Source organism: Pseudochaenichthys georgianus, chromosome 5 (genome assembly GCF_902827115.2).
Source record: "Pseudochaenichthys georgianus chromosome 5, fPseGeo1.2, whole genome shotgun sequence".
In the NCBI taxonomy this organism is placed as follows: domain Eukaryota; kingdom Metazoa; phylum Chordata; class Actinopteri; order Perciformes; family Channichthyidae; genus Pseudochaenichthys; species Pseudochaenichthys georgianus.
Window position 1 is genome coordinate 31,255,261 of NC_047507.1, and position 26,380 is coordinate 31,281,640.

At 44.7% G+C, this 26,380-nt stretch overlaps 1 protein-coding gene across 1 annotated transcript in view; it reads right to left on the reverse strand.

Annotated features, from left to right (window-relative positions):
* Window positions 1-5,719: 5,719 nt before the first annotated feature.
* The window catches only part of lactbl1b (lactamase, beta-like 1b), a 49,623-nt gene continuing 28,962 nt past the window's right edge, over window positions 5,720-26,380 (reverse strand). The window contains exons 4-6 of the mRNA XM_034082270.1: window positions 16,737-16,984; window positions 15,184-15,289; window positions 5,720-6,698 (exon numbers count right to left, since the gene is read on the reverse strand). Of these exons, the coding sequence (XP_033938161.1) occupies window positions 5,720-6,698; window positions 15,184-15,289; window positions 16,737-16,984 (1,333 nt within the window). The remainder of the gene's footprint in view (window positions 6,699-15,183; window positions 15,290-16,736; window positions 16,985-26,380) is intronic.

Here is a 26,380-nt window from a genome sequence, read left to right on the forward strand (position 1 = left end):
AAATACCAAATATGTTAGGCTTCATTTTTATGACGTATAAATCATTTGGGCCATTTCGTCTTTGATTTGATTTGACTTGGTATGAGCATCGTGTAGTTACAAGGATGAGCTGGAACAAGACGATACAGAATATAAATGTGAAACTGTCAAGGACAATAAATCATTATCCAACTTTTCAGATTTACTACTATTTGTTAAGGGTAAAGTAGAAAAAACTCACAAACTCTGTTTTGGAAAAGAGAACAAAAAAAGTGTGAAATGTTTGCCACTCTCACATTTATAAATATCTCTCACTGTGTGGAAAGCCACCAAGCTTTCAATACAGTCAGTCAGTTATCTTGATGCCATATGGCCATTAACAGCCTGCTGCACCTCCTTCAGTGAGAGCACTCTGAGAGGATTAGCCATGGATTATTAAAAGAGAAATGTAATAAGTGCTTTAAGAACTACCTCTGCTGCTCAGAGTGACACATTCAGATCATGATTACCATCAAGTTTGAACACCTGTGTAGTTTCACCTGTAGTTTTAGGCAATATCAAAGAACATTAATGAGATTGTTTTGTTATCCCATTTCATCAGTTGAAAGTAAATGATAAGATCGTCTATGTTTTTTTTAATCGGTAACAAGAAAAAGCGTTTAACCTGCAACAACAAAACAATATTTTTAAACAGCCTCACTCTCTCTGGTTTGCTCCTGTAGCGATCGTGGTGGCGGTGTTTGGAGTCTGCTGGGCGCCATTCCACATCGAGAGACTCCTCTGGAGTTCCATCAGCCAGTGGACCGATTTGATGCACAACATTTATCAGTACGTCCACATCCTCTCGGGCGTCTTCTTTTATCTCAGCTCTGCAGTCAACCCTATCATCTACAGTTTGCTGTCCACACGGTTCAGGGAGTGTTTCCGAGAACTCGTTTGCTCCCAGACGGAGGAAAACAGCTCTGTCAGAGACTCGCCACCATTCCCTAAGATCTTACTGGAACCCTCTGTCTCAAGTGCCAGAGCCCAGGTTGAGGATAATGACTCCAATGCTGTCATTCCTTTGCTGTCTCCTAACATGAAACTGAGCATGGACACTACAATCCTCAAAAATGCATGTAGAGAGAAGACCTGTAAAACCTCTGTGTTCTAATTGAGGCTTTATTTAAATGAGCTAACAAGCAGTAGACAAGCTATTGTTTGACAAATAATTATCCTCTTCCTGTAAGTTAAACAAGACGATTGATAACACTAACATATGCTTAATATGTATCTTTGTTGTGGCTTGACAGTTATGTTATGTTAAGTTATGTTTTTTAGTCTTGTGTTTTTGATCTTGTCAATTCCTGTTTTTATTTTTGAAAGTAATCATTCCCTCTCATTCCAGATCCCACACTTCCTGCCTTTGTGTGTTTCCCGCCCTTGAGATTGCTTGGCCCTGCCCTGATCGTTTTCACCTGTGCTCATCCCCCTCACCTATATATACACTGAACAAAAATATAAATGCAACACTTTTGTTTTTGCTCCCATTTTTCATGAGATGAACTCAAAGATCTAAAACATTTTCTATATACACAAAATAACCATTTCTCTCAAATATTGTTCACAAATCTGAAAAAATCTGTGATAGTGAGCACTTCTCCTTTGCCGAGATAATCCATCCCACCTCACAGGTGTGGCATATCAAGATGCTGATTAGACAGCATGATTATTGCACAGGTGTGCCTTAGGCTGGCCACAATAAAAGGCCACTCTAAAACGTTCAGTTTTATCACACAGCACAATGCCACAGATGTCGCAAGTTTTTAGGGAGCGTGCAATTGGCATGCTGACAGCAGGAATGTCCACCAGAGCTGTTGCCCGTGAATTGAATGTTCATTTCTCTACCATAAGCCGTCTCCAAAGGCGTTTCAGAGAATTTGGCAGTACATCCAACCGGCCTCACAACCGCAGACCAAGTGTAACCACACCAGCCCAGGACCTCCACATCCAGCATGTTCACCTCCAAGATCGTCTGAGACCAGCCACTCGGACAGCCGCTGCAACAATCGGTTTGCATAACCAAAGAATTTCTGCACAAACTGTCAGAAACCGTCTCAGGGAAGCTCATCTGCATGCTCGTCGTCCTCATCGGGGTCTCGACCTGACTCCGGTTCGTCGTTGTAACCGACTTGAGTGGGCAAATGCTCACATTCGATGGCGTCTGGCACGTTAGAGAGGTGTTCTCTTCGTGGATGAATCCCGGTTTTCACTGTTCAGGGCAGATGGCAGCGTGTGTGGCGTCGTGTGGGTGAGCGGTTTTCTGATGTCAATGTTGTGAATCGAGTGGCCCATGGTGGTGGTGGGGTTATGGTATGGGCAGGCGTATGTTATGGACGACGAACACAGGTGCATTTTATTGATGGCATTGTGAATGCACAGAGATACCGTGACGAGATCCTGAGGCACATTGTTGTGCCATTCATCCACGACCATCCCCTCATGTTGCAGCATGATAATGCACGGCCCCATGTTGCAAGGATCTGTACACAATTCCTGGAGGCTGAAAACATCCCAGTTCTTGCATGGCCAGCATACTCACCGGACATGTCACCCATTGAGCATGTTTGGGATGCTCTGGATCGGCGTATATGACAGTGTGTTCCAGTTCCTGCCAATATCCAGCAACTTCGCACAGCCATTGAAGAGGAGTGGACCAACATTCCACAGGCCACAATCAACAACCTGATCAACTCTATGCGAAGGAGATGTGTTGCACTGCGTGAGGCAAATGGTGGTCACACCAGATACTGACTGGTTTTCGGACCCCCCCCAGACCCCCCCAATAAAGCAAAACTGAACATTTCAGAGTGGCCTTTTATTGTGGCCAGCCTAAGGCACACCTGTGCAATAATCATGCTGTCTAATCAGCATCTTGATAAGCCACACCTGTGAGGTGGGATGGATTATCTCGGCAAAGGAGAAGTGCTCACTATCACAGATCTTTTCAGATTTGTGAACAATATTTGAGATAAATGGTTATTTTGTGTATATAGAAAATGTTTTAGATGTCTGAGTTCATCTCATGAAAAATGGGAGCAAAAACAAAAGTGTTGCATTTACATTTTTGTTCAGTGTATATAGCCCTTGTGTTTCTTTGTCCCTTGTCAGTTTGTTGTGTTCCATGCCATGAGAACCTGGGCCCTTTGAGTCCTGAACTTTATATTAAGAAAGTAGTAGTACCTTTGTCAAGTGAGTTTTGATTTTTGGAAAACCTTTGTTGTGTGATTTAGATTTGTTAGAGAAAATTAAAAAATGTCAACGTGAAGTGTGACTACTTTCTGTTTTTGGACAACTGTCTCCGAGTCCTGCATTTGGGTCCTGTGCCTCAGTTCATGACAATCTTAGCTTAATAAAAAAACTGAAAAGCAACTAGCCTGGCTCTGTCCTTAGATACCAAAAGCCACCCACTATTGGTATTAAGCTCACAGATTGACACCTTCTGCATCTCATTTGTTTAATCTTTACAAAATTATAAAATGGTATCATGAACCATTGTGGTAGTTATTCATATATATTTTGTTACATGCTAAATATATAACAAAAGATATGTATAATGTTTGTCACACATATCACTCCTTTAACTCAATACTGTAGCTAGCATTCAACTTTACAAGACTAGCTAGCAAAACTAGCGTAGGCTACTTAGTTTCACTCAGGAAAAGTCACCTTACTGAAGCTAAAGTTGCCTTTCTTAAAGTTTTCCCGCGTTAAAGTTGTGGTGTAAGGGTACCAAACAAGATGATTTACATTTTAGATGTGCTCTTAAACAAAGACATATAATACGTTAATAATTCAGATTTGAAGGGCGCTGAAAGTTATTTCTTTCTTTTTACTTTTGGACAGAGCCAGGCTAGCAGTGTTTCGTCTTCACGCTAATCTAAACCAAGCTAACTTCAGAAGGTATTGATCTTGGCAAGTGAGAGAGTATTTTTCCCAAATGTAAAACTGCTAATTTAAACTACTTCCGCCGCTCAAGAGCTTGTACTTTGATTTTGTTGGTTTGTGACAATGGATAATATTGTTCAAAAGTGCCTGCATATTTCACCTGCTGTCTTATTCTTTAACTAATGTATGCCTTAGAATGGAATTTGAAAGTGGGACAGTCAAATCCTCTCCGAACGAAACAATGTTGTATTGTTGGTTTTTTGTAAATTAACGTGTTGCTGGGCTTCACAAAGAGTTAATATACTTATCTGTGTTCCAGTGAAACTTGTTAGCAAAGAATGAAATACTTTACTGCGAGCTTTTCCTGATCTTGTTTTGTCTTTTGCATTGTGTTCATGAATTGATTTTCCAGCTCTTGTTCAGTGATTGCAAAGTATAAGAACTGATTATGGCTATTGTGCAATGGCTGACTTAAGAAAAATAAATGTTGAAAGCAAAAATGTTTTTTACCTATTTGTTATCAATTATATGTTGTTAGATTGACAATATTGAAACATGAATGCAGCATTTTATTCGTCATCATGGTTGCATTGTGAATGTTGCTTTTCTGAAAGCTTAAAAGCCTCATATTACATCCAAAATAACAAGCCTTAACAATAGTAGCAGTTCACCTCAAAGTATCCTTTGCATGTTGGGGCAGTTTTGTTTCAGTATGACTTACAATACTGCATGACCCATGACTTAACTTAATTTTAACTTTTAAATGCATCAGAATTCATCTATGGCCCGTGACAACATTGCATTACATAGCTGAATTGCTGTTTCAATATTTCCATCCACAGCCGGATGAAATGGAAATAGTAGGTTAATTTCTCAGCATTCCCCTAATTTCGCTCTTTGCACCTGGTGCTCCAAGCCTAAGTAACATTTTCATATTCCATTTCCATCCGACACACAATCTAATATAAAAGGTTAAACATCAGCCTTTGCTTTATGATTGTTATTTTTGAACACTTGGATACACCTGCAGCAGAGCAGTGTATATACTGGAGTTAGAGGTTGGGACTTCCGACAAATTAGAGTCCATTTCTAAGGGTTAAATAGCAAGAAGTCACACATGCACCAAAAGCCTCTCTGTCCCTAGTCACCTCTCATTGGGGAACCAAAATCATTTTCATGAATAATTCATTAAATTCAATAATTGAATAGGCAGCTCTCTACCTGTGGCAACATCTGCATTTAAATAACGTGATGCATTTTCATGAATACGATCTAGCTGCCACAAGCAGAGTTCATAGTAACAAAGAAATGAAATATTTGTTCCCCTTATCAACAGAGTGTGAATATGTATGTGCTTGGTGTTAGGGTTTTTAGAAAGAGCAATCATAGTTCAATAATTGAAAAGGATGTCTATGTTTATATTCATATACATGACCAGAACAGGAGTTTGTTGAGAGCTCTGCTTTTCTCTTTCATTCAAATTCAAGGACAGTGTTACAGTGGTTTGAAAGAAGGCAGGAAAAACAAATGCATATATCACAATAAAGTGAATGTTCAGTTGGGATCCATAATGAAGGACAGTCATATACAGTACATAATTTCTCAAGAAAGCATATTTCCCTTGCAAGACATCATTCATTATGCTGTCACTCTCTGTGCTCTTTGTTTATCAAGAGCACAATCCTATCTTTGTCCACCCAATTGATACCAACTTTTCCATTTAGTCTTTTAGTATTCACACCTCTTTTTGTTACAACACCTGACATGTCCCAAGGACATACCAGTTGTCTTTAGGTCGAAGCATCACTGCAGTTCAGCTCGAGAAAGTCGGTCTGCGGGCTATTCTTACCACATTGTACGTGTTAAGTCCTGGTGCATCGAAGCCAGGGGACAAACCACGCTTGTCAAATATGTAGAAGTTAAAAAGCTGGCCATCTTGGGCTTCCAGGGACACTGAGGCTGTGCCTACTTGCAAAACACAAGGGTACTCTTTTTGAAAAACAACTCTGAACACCCGGTCCACCAGGTAGTTCAGCTTTATTGTCCTGTACTTCTCTGGGATCAGCTCTTCAATTTGAGGCCCAAACTGTTGCATGATCAGAACGCCGTCTGGCCCGACTTTGATCTCATAGAAGGTGATGTTGCTGTAGGTGAAAAAGCCGATGTAAGGTTCTGGTTTTGGCGGAGGATTAAGGACCTTTGTAGCATCCCTAAAGGCTCTTTCTATAGCTGGTATGATGTAGGAGTAGGCCTTAGTGACCAGGTCCTGCTTCTCAGACCGGCTACCAGCCATTAACACCACCAGACCGAGCTTCAGTTTTGACACCAGGGAGAAGGTGGCAGAGTACCCGTCCAGATCACCATCTTTACGAACCATCTCGTAGCCCATGAACTCATTCACCTCCCATGGCGTCCCAGTACGGTTGGCAAAGTAGTCCTTTTCGCACCTGAAGAGGGGGGTCAGCATGATCTTCAATGAGTCTGGCTCTAGCATCTTGCGGTGATATGCGCCCAGCAGCATCATAGCGAGCTTGGCCATGTCTGCAGCAGTGGAAAACATCTGACCTGAGGGCCGGTACCAGCCCAGGTCGTAGAGCGGCGCCGGCTTCCCGTTAGAGTACACTCCCACGGCCACCTGGCTCTGGAGCCCTGGGGCGATGTCGAAGCCAGTGTCCTCCATCCCCAGCCGATCCAGGATATTGTCTGTGATCCAGCGCTGGTAGTCCACGGCAGCCACTCGCTCGGCCATCACATGAGCCAACAGTGAGAAGGCGAGGTTGCTGTAATGACATCTGTAAAGAAGCAAAACAATGAAAGAAAAAGCTGGTTATTGAGGGAGGAAGTAAGAGTAACAAACTATTTGGTAAGTATCTTAATTAAACAATTAATTGTTTTCTTTTGTTTGTAATTCTGCTTATTAGCATTAATGAGATGGTTGATACAACTCTTCTATATGGTTAAACATGAACACAGCTGCTTAGCTTATTTTAGAGTAAAGCTCTGTCTTTTAACATCTGCCTATTAGCGGTTCTAAAACTCAATAATAACACTGAAATGTAAAAATGTTGATGTAAAAAGGTTGACGATTTACATGGCTGAAAACACTTCCAGATTGGTTTTCATCAGGAGGTTGTCAGGTTGAAACAGAAAATTAGCTTCAAACTAACTTTTTTTTTTACATCAAATTGGACCAAAACGCAGGACAAAACAAATTGAAAGGAAATTGAAAATGTAGCTTCTTTTTTCGAGTGGACCACAGTTTCAGAAGTTGTGGGACCATGAGAAGCTGAGCTTCTGTGACCTGTGACAGTAATACCTCCCTGCTCAACAACCTCAACTGGCTTCTATGCACGCTTTGAAGCACAGAACAACACACCTGCGTAGAAAACCACCCCCCCCCCCCCACTGACGACCAGGCTTTGCGTCTTTTACCAGCCAGTGTGAGGAGCACACTGTTGAGGATTAACCCCCGCAAGGCTGCAGGACCTGACAACATTCCTGGTCGTGTGCTGAAGGACTGCGCGGAAGAGCTCACAGATGTCCTCACAGACATGTTTAACATCTCCCTTAGCCAGGCTGTTGTTCCCTTGTGCTTCAAGGAAACCACCATCATTCCAGTGCCAAATAAGTCATCTCCATCCAGCTTCAACAACTACCGCCCCGTCGCACTAACTTCCACCATCATGAAGTGCTTCGCAAGGCTGGTCAAATCCACCCTCCCCCCATCGCTGGACCCGTTTCAGTTTGCCTACCGAGCTAAACGGTCCACAGAGGATGCAATCTCCTCCACTCTCCACCCAGCCCTCACACACCTGGACACTAAGACTAAGGACCTATATGTCAGAATGCTATTCATAGACTTCAGCTCAGCATTCAACACCATCATCCCCTAGCAGCTTGTACAACAACTTACAGACCTGGGCCTCAGCCCCTCTCTCTGTAACTGGTTGCTGGACTTCCTCACAGAGAGACCACAAGCTGTACGGGTCAACAATAACACCTCAAACACCCTCATACTGAGTACGGGGGCCCCCCCAAGGATGTGTGCTCAGCCCACTTCTCTTCACTCTGCTGACCCATGACTACAAACCCATCTTCAGCACCAACCACATCGTGAAGTTTGCAGACGACACTGTGGTGGGTCTCATCAGCAACAACGATGAGACTAACTACAGGAAGGAAGTGAACCAGCTGGCCCTGTGGTGCCAAAACAACAACCTCTTCCTCAACCTGGAGAAAACAAAGGAGATAGTTGTTCAGGAGAACCCACCGTCGGCCCCCTCTCCCCCTGACCATCAACGCCGCTGCTGTGACGCAGGTGACCAGCACCAAATTCCTTGGGGTGACCATCACTGATGACCTCACCTGGAAAAACAACACCACCGCACTAGCGAGGAAAGCCCAGCAGCGCCTGTACTTCATCCGGAATCTCAAGCGAGCCGTAGCATCACCCCCCATCATGCTGTCCTTTTACCGATGCGCCACCGAGAGCATCCTCAGCAGCTGTATCACGCTGTTGTTCGGAAGCTGCACCGCCGCCGACCGCAAGAGCCTGCAGCGCATAGTGAACTATGCCCAGAGGATCATCGGTGCCTCGCTCCCCTCACTATAGGACATATACAACACCCGCCTCACCCGCAAAGCACTCAGCATTGTGGGTGACTCCACCCACCCCTCCAACAGCATATTATTTCGATGAGAGATGAGCAGATCGCCACTGGGCTTTCAACTAAAGACACAGCCACGCAAAAACTGCGGCATTTGTACAGCTCCTTCCTTATGGGTATTGCAAGTTGTGAAATCCTTTCCTCCGTGGTGAAACGATCAGCACTGCACCACGGAGGAAAGCGGCAGAAAGTCACCTGGAGTTAAAGAGAGCGGGGCTGCGCTGCGTGCATGGCTTCCTTCTGCAGGTAACGGGGAGACGCGCTCTGGCGGCGGTCTCGTTCAGGATCCGAAAATACAATTTAAATATTTTGCACACTTATTCTACTTATTCTTAGTGTGCCACTGGTTACGTGCCAGGGGTTGCAGACCCCTGGGGGGGGGGGGGTATACTACGAAGTGATTTTCGCTTAGCCGGCTAACTTCAGGGAAAACTCGGGGTTTCCGGTCCTACGAAGCTGGTTCTCTTTTTAGCAGGCTAGATCTCCATGGTAACTTATGCTGTGCGGCTAACCTGGGGGGTATACTACGAAGCAGGATTTTCGCTTAGCCGGCTAACTTCAGGGAAAACTCCGGCTTTCCGGTCCTACGATGCTGGTTCTCTTTTTAGCAGGCTAGATCTCCATGGTAACCTATGCTGTGCGGCTAACCTGCTCCGGAGCAGGTTAGGTGGCAGGCGAGCTCAACTCAGTGAAAGCACCGCCTGCTGACCAATCAGAGCTCAGTGTGCGGAGTTTAAAGCGATCAAGTCATATTACAGGAGAAATAGGCCATAAGGTGAACCCTGTTATCGTTTCAACCCGCTCCACAGAAGTGGAACTACATAATCTTCAATTCATAAAAAAGAACGAGTCATGCTTATCCACCAAAAAAAAGTTTGTCGCTAAAATTCCTGCCAATTCTTCTAGGCACGTAATTATTGGCTAAACTAGTCCCTTCAAAGCGTAATAATATCTTGGTCCAAAGTAGTGCCACGGTTCGTCACGTGATCGTGCTACACCAATTGGGTAGCTGCATATTGTCAACAGAAGGGAAAGATGGCCGCCTACATGGTTGCGCTAAACCCGACCAAATGGATTCTAAACAGTGCTGTATGCTTGTTTTATGTCATGTTTTGTCATATGTCTTAATACATCACTAAGTCCGAGGTATTTGCATTATATACGCGGTATTTGTGAGAGGTTTTACTATCTGGGAACAGAGTTGACCATCGAATCAACATTGACTAGCAGCCTTTATCAGCCAACTCCAGCTACAAACAATTTCCCCACGGGAATTAATAAAGTATATCAAACTCAAATTTATCATTCCTGGACTACCATGTTCGCATCGCTAGGTTCATTGGCTGAGCTCGTGGATTATTCCATTAGACTGAGGACTTTTTGTCTGTCTGTTGTTACCCTGTACACGTTAAATGCACTCTTAAAATGACTTGATTTCATACATAGCTGCGTCCAAGAAGAAGGTTAACTTGTTACGTTAAGTAATTTAGATCAATAAAATGCAGTACTTCCAGGCTGAAGACTTTTCTTTTTGTCGCTGCTTTTAATTGAACTATTCATATCTTAGACTGCACTGTAACTTTTATCCATGTATTTTTTCTTTTAATGTTTATTTGATTAGCTTTTCTTTTTAATGACTGATTTTAAATGCTATTTTCTTAATGTCTTTCATTTTTTGTAAAGCACTTTGAATTGCCTTGTGTTGAAAAGTGCTATATAAATAAACTTGCCTTGCCTTACTTATACCAATGTCCATTGATTCATTTATTTACTCATTCATCCCTCCACAAATGAAAACAACACTGATGAACCATAAAAACGAGATTTATTGCAAATATAAAAAGGTATGACGTAGAAAACAGTACAAAACAGAATAAGGACATGTAATGGAGTATAATTGATTGGTGTCAGGTGATCGTGATCCGCAGCCACGGCTGGGCGGAGCGGCTGATTGGTGCTGTGATTGCCTCAGCTGGTTAAAAGAGTCCTGCTGATTATACTCTGTGTTCTAGTTTGGTTGTGAAGCCACACGGTTTTTTGACCGCTGCATTGCACTGCAGAGAAGAGACTATTTGTTTATTTAAAGGACGAACACTGTTTCAACCTCGTCTGGTAAGATACGATACGATGAACAGTCCGTGTGTCAGCAACACATACACAGAGCCAATCCCTCTCTTGCTCAATACTATTCACAGCTTTACCAGCAGGAAACACACCCCACTAGTGACCTCTTGTCCCACATGAAAGGCACTTTGCATCTTTAACAGGGCACTCATGCCATCGGGTTTGTATCAGGAGCTTTTTGGAGTTTTGCTCTGACCGCTGTCTGGCTGTGCTGATTTGTCTTACAGTTATGATGGGTTATGGCTTTTCCTTTTTGATGTGAGCCTTTAAACACTGTCCACAGACCTGGCATATATCTGCTTAGCAATGCTTGCTTCACTCTACTGCTGCTTATTCATCTCTTCTAAATTATGTATTTTCCATGTCTAGATGTTCCTCCATTAGCATGCATTCTGAGAACCGTATAGCCAGTACTATCACAATCCTGTCCCTGATAAGCTTGATATGCATCATCAGTGCTGAGCTAATGTATACTGGTGTGTTGACTGGTGAAAAATACATCCACAGTCTCAAATGCTTTTTGCTTCCGAACGTGCAGGTTTGTAAGCAATGCACATTTCATTACAAAAAAAACATTCCTCGTTGAAGGGTATTGTTACTGGTCTGCATCACTGAGTTTCAAGCTTCAGTAAACATCATCAGCTTTGTCTCCAATACAATAAATCACTGAATTCATATTCATATCCTATCTGCTTGATAGCAACTATTGAATCTCTGTATCCATGTAGCCCACTTGTGCAGCACAGAAAAATAAAAGGGCTCCTCTGGCTCAATGTGTAACATTGCATTGAATACTACAACAGTAAACAAAGTGTTCAACTCTATCCAGTCTTAACAAAAAAGCCTGAGGTTTTCAGTCTTGACAGAGCTAGACTGATACAAATAAAAGAAGAAAAAAACCCACCAGCAAGATAAGGGAGTCACTGTTTTCTGGCAACAAAATGACACCATGTCAATCCACAACATGTTGACATTTACACATACAGTAGAGAGACACAAGATTTTTTTCTTGATAATTAGTTATCTCTGGAATTATTGGTGAGTGCGTTTTCAAAAATTCTGACAGTGCCTGCTAGCGGTATACCCCTGATTCCAGTCTTTATGCTAAGCTATGCTAATGTTTAAGTTTACCATGCAGACTTTGACTGATGCTTCAGTTATCTAACTGTTGACAAGAAAGTTGTTCTAGCAAATTTCACAAAATGTGAATTTGCCCTTGTTACGGCTGCTGCTTTCCTGGTCGTGAGTGTTTTCAGCTGTGTGTGTGTTCTATGTAAATGAGCTGTGTGGTTGCCCTCCCGTCATTGGCTGCCATCTCCTGGTCCGCCCCTGAAGATTGCGATTGGAGCACGCCGGGCCCGACGCACTCCAATCGCAGCGCACAGCCGGCGCACACCTGCTGGAGATTACTAGAGTCCTCCTTTTGTTGGCTTTTGGCCCTTTTGTTTGTTCAGGCTGCACGCCTTCCCTTTTGTTTCACCCTATGGTTTCACCCTGTTCTGTAATAAAACCACTTATACTTATTACCAATTACATACTGGTGTGTGTTGCATTCCTCTTCCCCTTAATTCCTGAGGTTATAGGTGGTTTTTTATAGCTGGGAGCAATTTGGTAAGGTTTGTGAGTAGTTCACCGAGTATGGCAACCTTTGATTTGAATTCCTTTTTGGTCTGTCTTTCTCGTAAGCAACTGGATCAGTGTCGTAAAGACGACTTATTTGAAATTGCCCAACATTTCGGTCTCACAGTGGCAAAACAGTTAGTAAACAAATAGTTAAAGGCTCTGGTGGTGGATGAGTTGGTGGAGAGGGGTTTCCTGGTGCTGCCTGCACAAGCTGAGCTCACTGTGCCTAATGTCCTTGCTAAAGGAGAGGGTAGTGACAGCGAGGGGAGTGAGCAGTGTAAAGCACTGCCCGCGCCGCATCGCTGTGGTCCACCGTCTCGGCGGATAAAGAGCGGAGCAGGCAGACACAGTTCCAGCTAGAGGTGCGGAAATTAGAAATAGAGGCAGACAAGGAAGTCAGGATGCGTCAGCTGGAGCTAGACTCACAACTGCGCACATCCGGTGCTTTTGATCCTGCCGGAAGAAACTTGCCATTTCTACCTCATTCACCTGCCTTTGACGTGAGTAACAATATTTCGCTAGCCAACCTTCCGTGAGACTGAGGTGGATGCCTATTTTGGTGCCTTCGAGCACATTGCTACAGCGTTGCAGTGGCCGGCTGAAGTTTGGGCTCTGATGGTAACATGTAAATTACATGGAAAAGCTCAGGAAGCAGTTGCGGCTCTCACGTTAGAGGAAAGCCTATAGTATGACTCAGTGAAAGTTGCCATCCTCAGGGTGTATGAGTTAGTCCCTGAAGCTTACCGGCAGAAGTTTAGACACCATAGGAAGGGTCCTAATCAAACTCACGCCGAGTTCGCCGGAGAAAAGGGAATGTTTTTTTCTAAGTGGATTGCCTCATGTAATGCAACTGATTATTCTTCTATGAGGGAATTGATTATGTTGGAGGAGTTTAAGAAATGTTTGCCTGATTGCATTGTTATGTACGTGAATGAACAAAAGGTAAAGTCTCTCTCTGCTGCTGCTGTGTTAGCCGATGAATATGTGTTGCCTCATATATCTGTGTTTTCCCCTGTTTGAGAGGTCCCGCCATGTGTCAGCCGCTCCGTTTACTCAGCCGTTAGATGTGACTAACGTGAACAGAGAAGAGAGAGAGTGTTTCTATTGTCACCAACCTGGACATGTCATTTCCAACTGTATGATTCTGAAGCGTAAAGAACCGCGGCAGAATATGTACGGCCAAACGGCATTGGCCTGGTTACACACACAGGCAAAGTAAAAGTGACTCTGATGTCTCATTGTCTGATCCTGTGTTTGTGCCGGTGCCTTCAGATGAAGCTGTGTCCGAGGAGAAGCCAGAAATGGTGGTTTCCCCTCGTGAGGATGTCGTGAGACCAGCACAACAAGCCGGCTCAGACAAGCCTCTCGACTTTTCGACTCTCCCGGTAACACGAGAGCGTCAGCTAGTTTATCGGATCCTAGTGTTGGTGTTAGCTCTGCAACATTTTAAGATCTGTGTTGGACCCAGCCTTTGGCCAATTGTGGTGTTTAGCTGTTACGATCCCTTCATATTCTGTCCTAGCGTGTCCAAGCACAATCAGCGTCTCATGCAATGGGCTCTGATTGTGCGGGACTACAACAGTAGACACCCATCATTAAAGGGATCAGAGAATGTGTTGGCCAATGCTTTGTCCAGGTTGAGTTTGTGATGTTAGTGTGTGTTATTAGGCAGGTTTGTCTAGTGATGTTAGAATGTGTGTTATTAGGAGTTTCGTTAGTGTGCTTACTGTAGGTTCATAAAACCTGTGGGTTTGTGTCTTAAGGGGGGGGAGTGTTACGGCTGCTGCCTTCCTGGTCGTGAGTGTTTTCAGCTGTGTGTGTTCTATGTAAATGAGCTGTGCGGTTGCCCTCCCGCCATTGGCTGCCATCTCCTGGTCCGCCCCTGAAGATTGCGATTGGAGCACGCCGGGCCCGACGCACTCCAATCGCAGCGCACAGCCGGCGCACACCTGCTGGAGATTACTACAAAGCTTGGGGACAATCATCACTCAGGAGGCTCTGTTGAGTGAACAGACGCCTCTCGCTCCTTAGTGAATTATGTTGAACTGTGGTTAACCTTGTGTGATTAGTTAGTGGTTAGAGTAGTTTTTGATTCTGTGATTGTCACCTTTAGTTTAGCTGTGTTTTGTATAGATTCTTTGGTTAGTTGTACCACTTTTAAAGTGAGGTTTTGTTTCGTTCTTTATATTATTTATTTTCGCTGTATGCCATTAGACTCCTTTTTTAGAGTCCTCCTTTTGTTGGGTTATCAACCTGTGCCCTTTTGGCCCTTTTGTTTGTTCAGGCTGCACGCCTTCCCTTTTGTTTCACCCTGTTCTGTAATAAAACCACTTATAATTATTACCAATTACATACTGGTGTGTGTTGCATTCCTCTTCCCCTAGTTGGGACGTAACAGCCCTAAACAAACACAATTAGATGACAAGATGGATAAAATCACAATGTGCGCATAACATTAACTTCAGCCAGCAGGTGGTTAGCTTAGTCTAGCATAAAGACTGGAATTAGGGGAAACCACCAACTGGCACTGTCAGAATTTCTCAAAATGCACTCACCAACACCTCCAAAGTGAACTGCTGGCTGTAAGTTAATGTTTACTCAGCAGACATTGAGAGTTGTATCGGTCTTGTCATCTAATTCTTGACAAGAGAGTGGTTAAGCATATTTCACAAAATGTCAAACTTGTACCATAAACAAGCAGAGATTACACAATATGTTGCTGTCAACACAATGAATGTCTCTGCCCGGTCAAACACATGCACTTTTCATACAATTCATTATCCCAGTCTGCACAATTAAAATACATATTGATATACTGAAATCAACAAAGCATAACAAATCAACAAAGCATAACAAATCTTACTTAGTGCCTGGGTCTGCGACGAGGACATCATCTTGAAGCAGATTAATTGCAGTTTGTGTTTTTCCTTTCCAAAGCAGGCTTGTGGCCCGTAGTCTCCTGGGTAAGCCTGTATCAGCCCGTGACAGAAAATATAACAAATACATTATGTTTTCTTCTTCTATCTATCCTGCTCAAAGAAAACACATTTGATTTGTTCTGATGGTTATGGTCATGATGACTTTACCGTTACGTGACAAATTCAGTTCTCAGAACGTTATTATGTTCAGGTTTGCTACCTGGATGAAACACGGACACAGGTTGGGATACATAAAGATGATTATTTTTCCTTAGCCTAAATAAGATATGCTGTAAAATGTATTATCTCTTTGATTTACACACGGCATCTATTGCACGTCCTGGGAGAGGGATCCCTCCTCTGTTGCTCTCCCTGAGGTTTCTCCCATTTTTTCCCCTTAAACTGTGGGTTTTCTCTGGAAGTTTTTCCTTGTACGATGTGAGGGTCTAAGGATAGAGGGTGTCGTTTTTCTCATACTGATATTCTGAACAATCTGTGCTATTGTATTTGCTGTAAAGTGTCTCTACTGTAGGCTTTTTTTATTTTATGTACAGCACTTTAGCTCTACCAAAATCGTTTATAAATGTGCTATATAAATAAAACTTGATTTGATTTGAAGATGAACAGACAGATGGGTTGGAAAGTTGGAGAGATGATGACATGCAGCAATGTGCCACTGTTAGTATTCGTCAGTCACGGCCACTACAGATGGGACTATGCCAATATTGAAAGATTTATAATTGTCTTGTCCTTGGAGATTCTCTCATATTTTATTCATATTCATTTAAAAAATTGAAAACCTCTTCAGATAAGCAAGTGCCTGTTTGTGAATGGCAACAGAAACTCTTTTGCAGAGTCAATATATGGATGCAACTGCTGAAAGACTCCAGCAATAAAAGTACCTGAAACTCGGCTCAGAAACCTAATTTCACATATCCGTTGCAATCTCTCAATACAAACTAGAAGATTGTTTCATGAGTGAGTATTAACATATGTTAATAATGTATACTATTATTATTATAGTTAGTTATAAGCAATTATTTTCTCAAATAGTTGATTGATTGCAAACTATTTGATATACTATATGAAATGTTTGGCATAATGTGCTTAAATATGACCTTAACAATGATTAGAAAAGTTGAATGATCATTTTCTGTTGATTGACTGAATTATATAAATTATTTGACTGATAGTTTTAGCTCTAAAATCAATAAACAAAAGCAAAATATTTGATCCTCTTAAATAAGAAACTGCAACCTGGATGTTAACATTTAACAAGCTAAAAAAACAAACAACATATATCACAAGCCTCTTCTTCTTATTCGTCTTTTATTAAAATGTATTTTTGTATACAACTCTTAACTTTCATAGGTCAGCTCCTGAAGGTTTAGATGTGTGCAAACACTAAGACCTAAGGGACATACAGTACAATATGTGCATGCATCTCAATGCCTTGTGTTATATCACAGAGGCTGGCTCTCTAACCCTTTGTATTTACCTGAGAGCTGGCTGGCCATCCTGCGCAGAGTGACTGAGGAGGAACGGATCTGAACCTCCCCACTGTCAAGAAATATCAGACCGTCTGTCACGTACTTCAGCTCCGAGTCCCGCGACTTCCCCAGGGGGTTTTTGATGGTAAAGTTCTCCACGTATTTCTCCAGAGGGTCATCCAGGGAGCCAATCTTCCCGTCCTCCCACAGTTTGTACAGCATCAAGGTCGGGAAGATTTTGGATAGGCTTGCAATTCTGAAAAAGAGATAAAGGAGTAACGTGATTGGTTTTTTTTTATCTGACAGAACACATTTCTTTATATTTCGCACACTGCTTTTGTTTACTGCAAACACTGAACATGCAAACACATATTGTCTGCTATACTTTTGCCATTGATGCAGACACATACAAGTAGTTCAGTACAGTAGCATATCAAGAATTGGTTACAAAACAAATCGGTAACACTTTATATTAAAGGTGGAGTAGGTCATTTTGAAGAAACCAGTTCGAGTGCGCTAGAATTGGAAAATACACAGCCGGAAAAAATCTGCGACTTCCTTACAGAGCCCCTCCTCCAACACACACGAACGCGCACATGACCAATGAGGGCACGAGATAAATGTGTGCACAGATGGAAGGCTGACAGGCAGGTAGGCCATCCAGTTATTTTAGCCGGACCGCCACAAATTGTATCTCGAGCCGGTTTCTCAAACTTGCCTATCCCACCTTTAAGGTACAGAAAGAAATTAACCATCAACTAGTTGTTAATTAAGATGCATATTAACAGTATATTGGCTCTTTATTAGTAATTATAAAACACCTATTAATGCTTTATTCGACATGACCATATTCTACAAGTAGACATTAGTTGAGAGTTTTTCCTCAATAACCCTCTAATTAGTGCTTATTTATTGCAAGTAAGGAAGTTGTTGTACATGAGTTTTGGTCTTAATATGCTCTGCTCAATATGGGCCTAATAAGGCAGTAGTACCACAAGAAAAGTAATTCTCCCATAATAGCACTTAACAAATATGATCTATTCCTATGTAACAAGACAGGAAACTATAAGTGTTAATTGTGTCTAAATAACTCAAAATTAGATATTTATATCTCAGAATATGTTTTGGGGTATTGACAGTTCAGCTACCAATAGCAAGGTGATATTGACCTGTATGTTTCATATTTGCACATTTATATTTTTGTAAAATTTGTACTGAAGGTTAGACAGGAAACCGGGTAGCCTATAGGAAGTAGGAGAAAGTGAACTGAATAGCATGGCAGTCCTTATTATACATCCATGATGGCAGTAGACATCCATGAGTAGACTGCTACTAATGTTCCCTATTACATTACATTACATTGCATTTAGCTGGCGTTTTAATCCAAAGCGATTTACAATAAGTGCATTGGACCAAGAAGATACAAACTTGAAGAAAACAGAATCATATAAGTACATCAGGTTTCAAAACATTTCAAGTGCTACTCAACTGGCTTTAGATAAGCCAGTCCTTTATTAGTATATAAGTGCCTTGTTAGCAATTCTTTGTTAGTAATTATATCGCAAAGTGGAGTCGAAAGACTTTTACTCTGCAACCTGAAGAGTAAAAGGGTCAATTCCGTCAGAAACCAATGACTGTAAATTAAGTTTAAGCCTTGAACTTACACTGTAAGGATTAGTAACATGTATTGTGTTTTTGTGATGACATTTGGAGATGTTTAAACACAATGAGAAAATGCGTTAGCATTCGCACTAGCGTTATCATACACGATAGCGTTAGCATACACGGTAGCTTTAGCATACACGCTAGTGTTGGCCATACCAGCCTAGCCTGTATACATGCTTATTGCACAGCTACCATATTAGCTATATTTACCTTGTTTACACTTAGCGGTCCCATGTGTTAATCTGTGTATGTTACACTTGCTTGTATTTAGTGCCTTGTAACTTCTTTTTTGTATAGTTTCACTCCGTTTGAATGTCAGGAGCATGGCTGCTCATTCCCTGGCTCTCAAAAGAGTTTGACTGGCTGTTTAATCTATGTTCCACACTGAGACAGTACAACACAGAGAGAGAACAGTACACCTATTGTTTAAGTACATACAAGCAGGTCACACAGTATGATCATAAATACATAAACTCTGTTAAAAATAAGTTCTCATTCATAACACACGTTCGATGTCTCACTATGGGATGCGCCTCATCGCGGAGCAAACAGAAGCATCAATCTCATTACGCCAATCCTGATTGGCTGGTGATCTTTGACGTTAACGTCAGGGGAAATCACCCCCTATAAGTAGCTTGCGCCACAACGCATGCGTCATTCAAACACCTCTTCTCGCTTCAGAGCACATCTCTAATGGTAGCCGGGCTAGCTTAACAGTCCACAGACTGAACCAAAAGCTAATTTCGGTCGACGGGCGTTAGCCGGCTACCCTATTCTGCCTCGCAGAAGAGTATAGTACTAACACACCAGTTAGTATTATAATCAACCTCGCCGTTCTTCCTCTGGAATTAAGGTAAGGTTTTGATTCTCAAGTTAGCAACACACCCGTTGCCAGCTTGTGTTTTTTCCCTCACTGCCGACACGGTAGCGAGGACGTTTTTTTTTCTTTTCTCTTCTCACGGAGGAGAAAAGGATTAAAAGAATATTACCACACCGGGTAATATTCTTTGAGGAAAAAGACCCACACTGCCCTTTTTTCTCCGGATTAAAGACAGATTGGTAACACCTTTTTTCTCGACGTACCTGTTAAGAGCGGGTCCTCTCCACGCCTCGCGGCGAACGAGATGGACGCCTCTCTCCCTCACACCAGAGGAGTCAGGGATTCGGAGGCTCGAATCGGAGGCTCGACTCGGAGGCTCGACTCTGCGGCTGCGGGTTGAAGATATCAGGCACAGACTCACACCAGGTCTGCTCGTCCTGCCTCGGGCTGGAACACGCCCAGGAGGCTATCGACAACCCCGGCTCGTGCGGGCATTGTGCCCGCTTCACCATGAAGAGCCTCCGCCGACGGTTAGCACGACAAGCTAGCTTTTCGGGACAGGATCCCCTCATGTCCATTGATTTGCCGGCTGGCAATCAAGACGCGGCGGCGTCCGCCGCAGAGTTTGAGCCCCTCACCATTACGGTCTGGGGCTCATCAACAGCGGCAGCCGCGGAAACGGATTCCCGCGCCATATCAGGCCGGGACCCGGTGGCGGCAAGAGACGCGGAAACGGGGCCCCACGCTATACCAAGCTGGGGCTCCCGGCTGGACCTCACCATGGTTTCACCCGCGGAGGATGTCCTAGAATTGGATTACATGGAGGACGAAGAGGATGCCTCTGAGTTCCTCCTGTCTGATTCGGATGAGCAAGAAGACGACATCTTCGTGTCATCAGCTCAGGCTGCAAAGCCGGGAGCGATGGCTGCTCTCCCGGGCGATAGCACACCAGCTTCGCCCTGTCTAAGCATGGACCTGCAAGCCGTGTGTCAGCGCACTGCGTCCAGGCTAGACATCCCGTGGCCCGAAATGGCCAAGGAGACCTCCAGGTCCCGTTACGAGGGGAAACATTTTCCCCAAACAACGAGGACGAAGAGGCAACTCCTTCCGGTCTTCCCGGAGATGTTGGATGAGGTGTCGGTCTCGTGGAGAGACCGGCCCTTTAGCAACAAGGCCCAAATCCAGGGTGCCTCCTCCCTTGACTGTGACGGTATGGAGAGGCTCGGCCTGCTCCGCATACCGCCTATGGAACCGCTGGTGGCAGCCCACCTCCTACCGAGGATGGGCCCGTCACCAAGCAGGAACCCCACACTGCCAGCGAAGGCGGACCGATTCCAGTCGACCATGACTGAACAATCCTACAGAGCCGCAGCATTGTCCGCCAGGGCTCTAAACGTTTCCTCGATGCTAACCGCGTACCAAGCGGAGCTCTGTGAGGATCTGTCGAGCAATCCTGGACCGGCCACTCTGGACGAGATAGCCCCGGTCACAGACATTTGTCTCTGTGTCCAACGCTGCGCCGTCCAGGCCACGGGCAAGGTAATGGGGATCATGGTGGTGCAGGAAAGAGCTAGATGGCTCAACCTCACCAACCTCCCAGACCGGGAAAAGGAAGATGTGCTTGATATGCCCATCGTTCCCGAGGGGATTTTCGGCTCCGCTCTCGCTTCCATGCAGAGGAAGTGCGAGTCGAAAAAGAAGGAAGACGAGGCCCTCCACCTCTGTCTCCCTCAAAGGGTACAGCCGCTGCCTTCGCAACAGCGGCCCTTCGCCCAAGCTGCTCCGAACCCTGCTAGGTTTAAAGTACCAGGTCAGCAGAGGTTGCAGCCCACCCCGAGTCCCCAGCCCAGGCAGGAGACGAGGGCGAGTTGGCCTAGAAAATCTCCGGTTCCGGCTGCAGCCCAGGCGCAACCAACCCAGAATTTCGGCCAGCAGTCGAGGAGGAAGAAGCGAGCGGCATGACAGTCCCTCCTTCTCCCCTCTGTGACAGAGCTGCTTTCCCCGGCTCGAAACGTGTTTCCGCTGCCTCGAGAGATACCTCAACGTCATCCTCAAGTCCGCATAAAACACATGTCACATCTTTGTTGTTTAAATAAACCATTTTCCGCTGACGCATCCAGGCTTCGGCCAAGGGCGCAGCTCAAAAAAATGAAAAGAAAAACAATAAACAGTCAGCTAACTATAAATCCCCTTTTGAGAGCAGCTATGGCCTCTCTCAAAAGGCGGATAATAAACGGGTCTGTGAAGGCACCACCGTCACGCGCATGCGCAGTGACGGTGGGGATTGTTGAAATGGGGTACCACCGTGTTCAGACACTAGAGGGCCCCATAACACAACAAATAGAGTCTCAGAGGGTAAGAGATGTGACATCTCCGCTGGCTCTAAGGAAGACGCTCACAACATCTGCTTGGGTTTTCAAGACAGTAACACGGGGTTACAGACTCCAATTCGCTGTCACCCCCCCTCGTTTCTCGGGCATTTTGTATTCACAAGCCCGGGGAGAGTCAGCCCATATTCTAGAGAGAGAGATCCTCTCACTTCTAGAAAAGAGGGCTATATCTATTGTACCTGCCGAGCAGAGTCAGAGTGGCTTTTATTCCAAGTATTTCCTCGTTCCCAAACGAGGAGGGAACGGAATTCGGCCAATACTGGATTTGAGGGTTCTGAACAAATATCTAAAAAGATACAAATTCAGAATGCTCACTCACACATCTCTGCTGCGTCTCGTGCGACAAGATGACTGGTTTACATCAGTCGACCTGAAAGATGCGTATTTCCACATCCCAGTATATTATCCACACAGGAAATATCTGAGGTTCGCATTTCAGGGGATCTGTTACGAATACAGAGTACTTCCCTTCGGCCTGTCTCTCAGTCCAAGAGTGTTTGTACGATGTACGGAAGCCGCGATAGCCCCATTAAGACAACTGGGTATCCGCCTGGCAACCTACCTGGACGACTGGCTGCTTCTCGCACAGTCGGAGCAGGAGGCTATTACACAGACAAGTGTCCTCGTAAAGCACCTGCTCAACCTGGGTTTCATAATAAACACAGAGAAGAGCATGCTGTGCCCAGCACAGACTGCACTCTTCCTGGGTTTACACCTGAACTCGGTGCCCTTTACAGCCCGACTGTCAGCGGAAAGAGTGAAAGCTTTCAGAGCTTGTCTCGCTCAATTCCAGCTGCGCAAACATGTTCTCTTCAGAACATGCTTGCGGTTAATGGGGCTCATGGCGTCAGCCATCCTGGTCGTACGACTAGGACGCTTACACATGAGGGAGTTTCAGCGCTGGGTAGCCGCTCTAAAACTAAACCCCGCGCGTCATGGCGCGCGGAGAGTAATGGTTACTGTGAAATGCGTAACGGCACTGCGCCACTGGCTGCACCCCACTTTTCTAGTACGGGGCGTGCCTATGGGTGCTGTCCTTTCACGGAAGGTGGTCACCACGGACGCATGTCTGACAGGTTGGGGAGGTATTTATGAAGGCCGTCCGGTGAGGGGTCTCTGGAGCAGAGACCTCCAGCGGGCACACATACATTACCTAGAGCTTTTAGCGGTGTTCCTCACCCTAAAACGCTTTCTGCCTTTTCTCAGAGGACACCATGTCCTCGTGAGGACAGACAAAACGACTACAATATCGTATATAAACCGACAAGGGGGTTTGCGTTCTCTCCAGTTACACATGCTGGCACGCAAACTGATCTTATGGAGCAGCGGGCGTCTCCTCTCTCTGAGAGCGACACACGTACCGGGTGTGTTGAACCTCGGGGCTGACCTACTGTCCAGAGGTACACCACTTTATGCAGACTGGACTCTACATCCAAGGATTGTGAGCCAGCTGTGGGTGCGTTATGGTAGAGCCACGGTGGACCTGTTCACATCAAAAGAAAATGCTCAATGTCAGCTGTTCTTTTCAATGCACGATTTAAACGCACCGTTAGGCGTGGACGCACTCCCACACGTTTGGCCTTCGGGCCTTCTGTACGCGTTCCCACCCCTGGCTCTGATTCCCCAAACTCTGGCCAGAGTGAGGGAACAACGCCACACACTTATCCTGATAGCTCCGCACTGGTCCGCTATGTACTGGCTGGCGGAGATTTATCAGCTGCTGTGCGGGCAGCCATGGCAGCTCCCGCTACGCAGGGACATACTGTCCCAGGCGGGGGGGGGCGATCTTTCACCCACACCCAGAGCGCTTGGCCTTATGGGCCTGGCCCGTGAGTGGTACAACCTGAATACAGTGAGACTCCCTCATAGGGTGATAAACACTATTCAGAGTGCGAGAGATTTCTACACCAGGTCTCTCTAATACAGTGCTGTTACTGGTCCTGGCTTCCGCCAGGCGAGCCAGTAATGTTTTCATGCACTATCTGTACATATTTTTTCACACACTCGGTTCACCCCAGGGCAAACGAGAGTGTTGTTGAAGCCCAACCCATGTCCTTATACCCAAGGTGGTTGGGTCATGTACCCCAATGGACATTGAGGCATTTCCTCCGCCGCTGGGTCCCTCCGGGGAACAGCAGCCGGATTTGCTGTGTCCAGTTCGTGCTTACGCACCTGTATGGACAGATCAGGGGTGCTTGTCATAATGACCAACTCCTGGTGTCCTGGTCTAACCCTTATAAGGGCAAGCCTGTTACTAAGCAACGGCTCTCCCACTGTTTTGTGGAAGCAATTGCTTTGGGGCCCATACGAGTCAGAGTTCGCAGGCACCCTCGGGTCCACGAGCTCTTTCGACTCAGGGTCTGGCTGCATCCTGGGCTCTGTCTAGGATGCCTCCCATCCAAGACATTGGTGCAGCGGCGAGCTGGTCCTCGCCGCTCACTTTTGTCCGCCTCTTAACAGGCTGGGCGTTCTGCTCCCAGTGTGACTCAAGCAGTGCTGTGCACCTGGTTGAGTCAGAGCTCTACCTGTTAAGTTCTGGTTGGTTTGGTAATTTTCGAGATAAGCTCGTCTGGCAATACGGGAGCTACAATTTCCCATAGTGAGACATCGGACGGAGTGTTATGAATGAGAACTATATTACTTACGTAACCCCAGTCCTCAGAGTAACATGAAGTGAGATGTCTCACCAGACGGCCCTCCTTGCTATGGTGAAGCGAGAAGAGGTGCTTATTTTGAATGACGCATGCGTCGTGGCGCAGGCTACTTATAGGGGGTGATTTCCCCTGACGTTGACGTCAAAGATCACCAGCCAATCAGGATTGGCGTAATGAGATTGATGCTTCTGTTTGCTCCGCGATGAGGCGCATCCCATAGTGAGACATCTCACTTCATGTTACTCTGAGTACTGGGGTTACGTAAGTAACCTATAGTTTTTATTAAAAAGTACAGGCTGCATATGTGTTCTCAGCCTTGGAGAAACGTGACATGTTTTGGTATGTCTCTGAATCTCTCTTTAGTGGTTCGATAATGAAACAGATATTTGAATGTGTGCCGACTTTTTTCATGTACTGTTGAGGTTAATTGCAGTAGTTGTGTACTATAATGTATTTACAAAGTGTGAAGAGGAGGCAACTTTAGAATAGGGAACCTGTTCAGGTCAATTAGAGTCAAACTAAAAAAATATATAATAACAAATACAGATTTTTGGCTTAGTGAGTGCAATAAAACACATTTTCTTTTAGGTAAAGGTAGATGTTTAAAATTATTATCAGACGTAAGTTACATGGTAAATCAATCTCTGGCAAAAACAGATAAAAAAATAATCTTAATAAACAGAAAATGCAGCCAACATCTTTCATTGCTCCCAGGCAATTAGTAGACGCACAAATATTTTATTTTGTAATTGAATCATCACAGTGTGCAGTGCCTTCATTTCAAAGAAAGGGAGCTCACGTTGACAACTACTAGACATAACATTGACTGCGTCTGCTGCTCTAAACAAAGTTGCCTGCTGTGGCAAAAATTACTTAATTTTAGCACTTTTTACATTACATTACATTGCATTTAGCTGACGCTTTTATCCAAAGCGACTTACAATCAGTACATTCGACCAGGAAGACACAACCTTGAAGAAAACAGAATCATATAAGTACATCAGGTTTCATAGAGCCAAACATTTCAAGTGCTACTCAACTGGCTATAGATAAGCCAGTCCTTTATTAGTATATAAGTGCTTTGTTAATAGTTCTATAGCTCGAAGTGGAGTCGAAAGAGATGAGTTTTCAGTCTGCGCCGGAAGATGTGCAGGCTTTCTGCTGTCCTGATGTCAATGGGGAGCTCATTCCACCATTTCGGAGACAGGATAGCAAACTCACGTGTTTTTGCTGATGGGAACTTGGGTCCCCCTCGCAGCGAGGGTGCAGCGAGCCGTTTGGCTGATGCAGAGCGTGGTGCACGCGCTGGGGTGTACAATTTAACCATGTCCTGGATGTAGGAAGGGCCAGATCCATTCGCAGCATGATAAGCAAGTACCAGTGTCTTGAAGTGGATTCTAGCAGTTACCGGAAGCCAGTGAAGGGAGCGGAGGAGCGGAGTGGTGTGGGAAAATTTAGGAAGGTTGAAGACCAGACGAGCCGCTGCATTCTGGATGAGCTGCAGAGGTCGGATGGCACATGCAGGTAGCCCAGCCAGGCGGGAGTTGCAGTAGTCTTGGCGTGAGATGACGAGAGCCTGGACCAGAACCTGCGTCGCTTTCTGTGTCAGCTGGGGACGTATCTTCCTGATGTTGTAAAGCGTGTATCTGCAGCAACGGGTTGTAGCAGCGATGTTTGCAGTGAAGGACAGGTTGTTATCTAGGATCACACCCAGATTCCTTGCAGTCTGAGTCGGGGAAACAACAGAGGTGCTGATGTTGATTGTCAGGTCAAGAGTGGGACAATCTTTTCCCGGAAGGAAAAGCAGTTCAGTCTTGTCAAGGTTGAGCTTGATGTGGTGAGCAGACATCCACTGAGAGATGTCAGCTAGACAAGCAGCACTTTAGTACATCTCAAAGAACTCAATAATTGTTTATGTAACGACTTTTACATTTCAAAATCAAATGTGCGCTACAGTGCACAAACCTCTTGAGACGCTTGTTATGAAATACAGACTGATTATGATATATATGTTTTATGTTATGTAGACTGATGTAACTATTAACCTTTACAGTATTTTCCACTCAAACATGTTGTATAACCAGAGGTGGAAGGAGTACTGAGATATTTTACTTAAGTCAAAG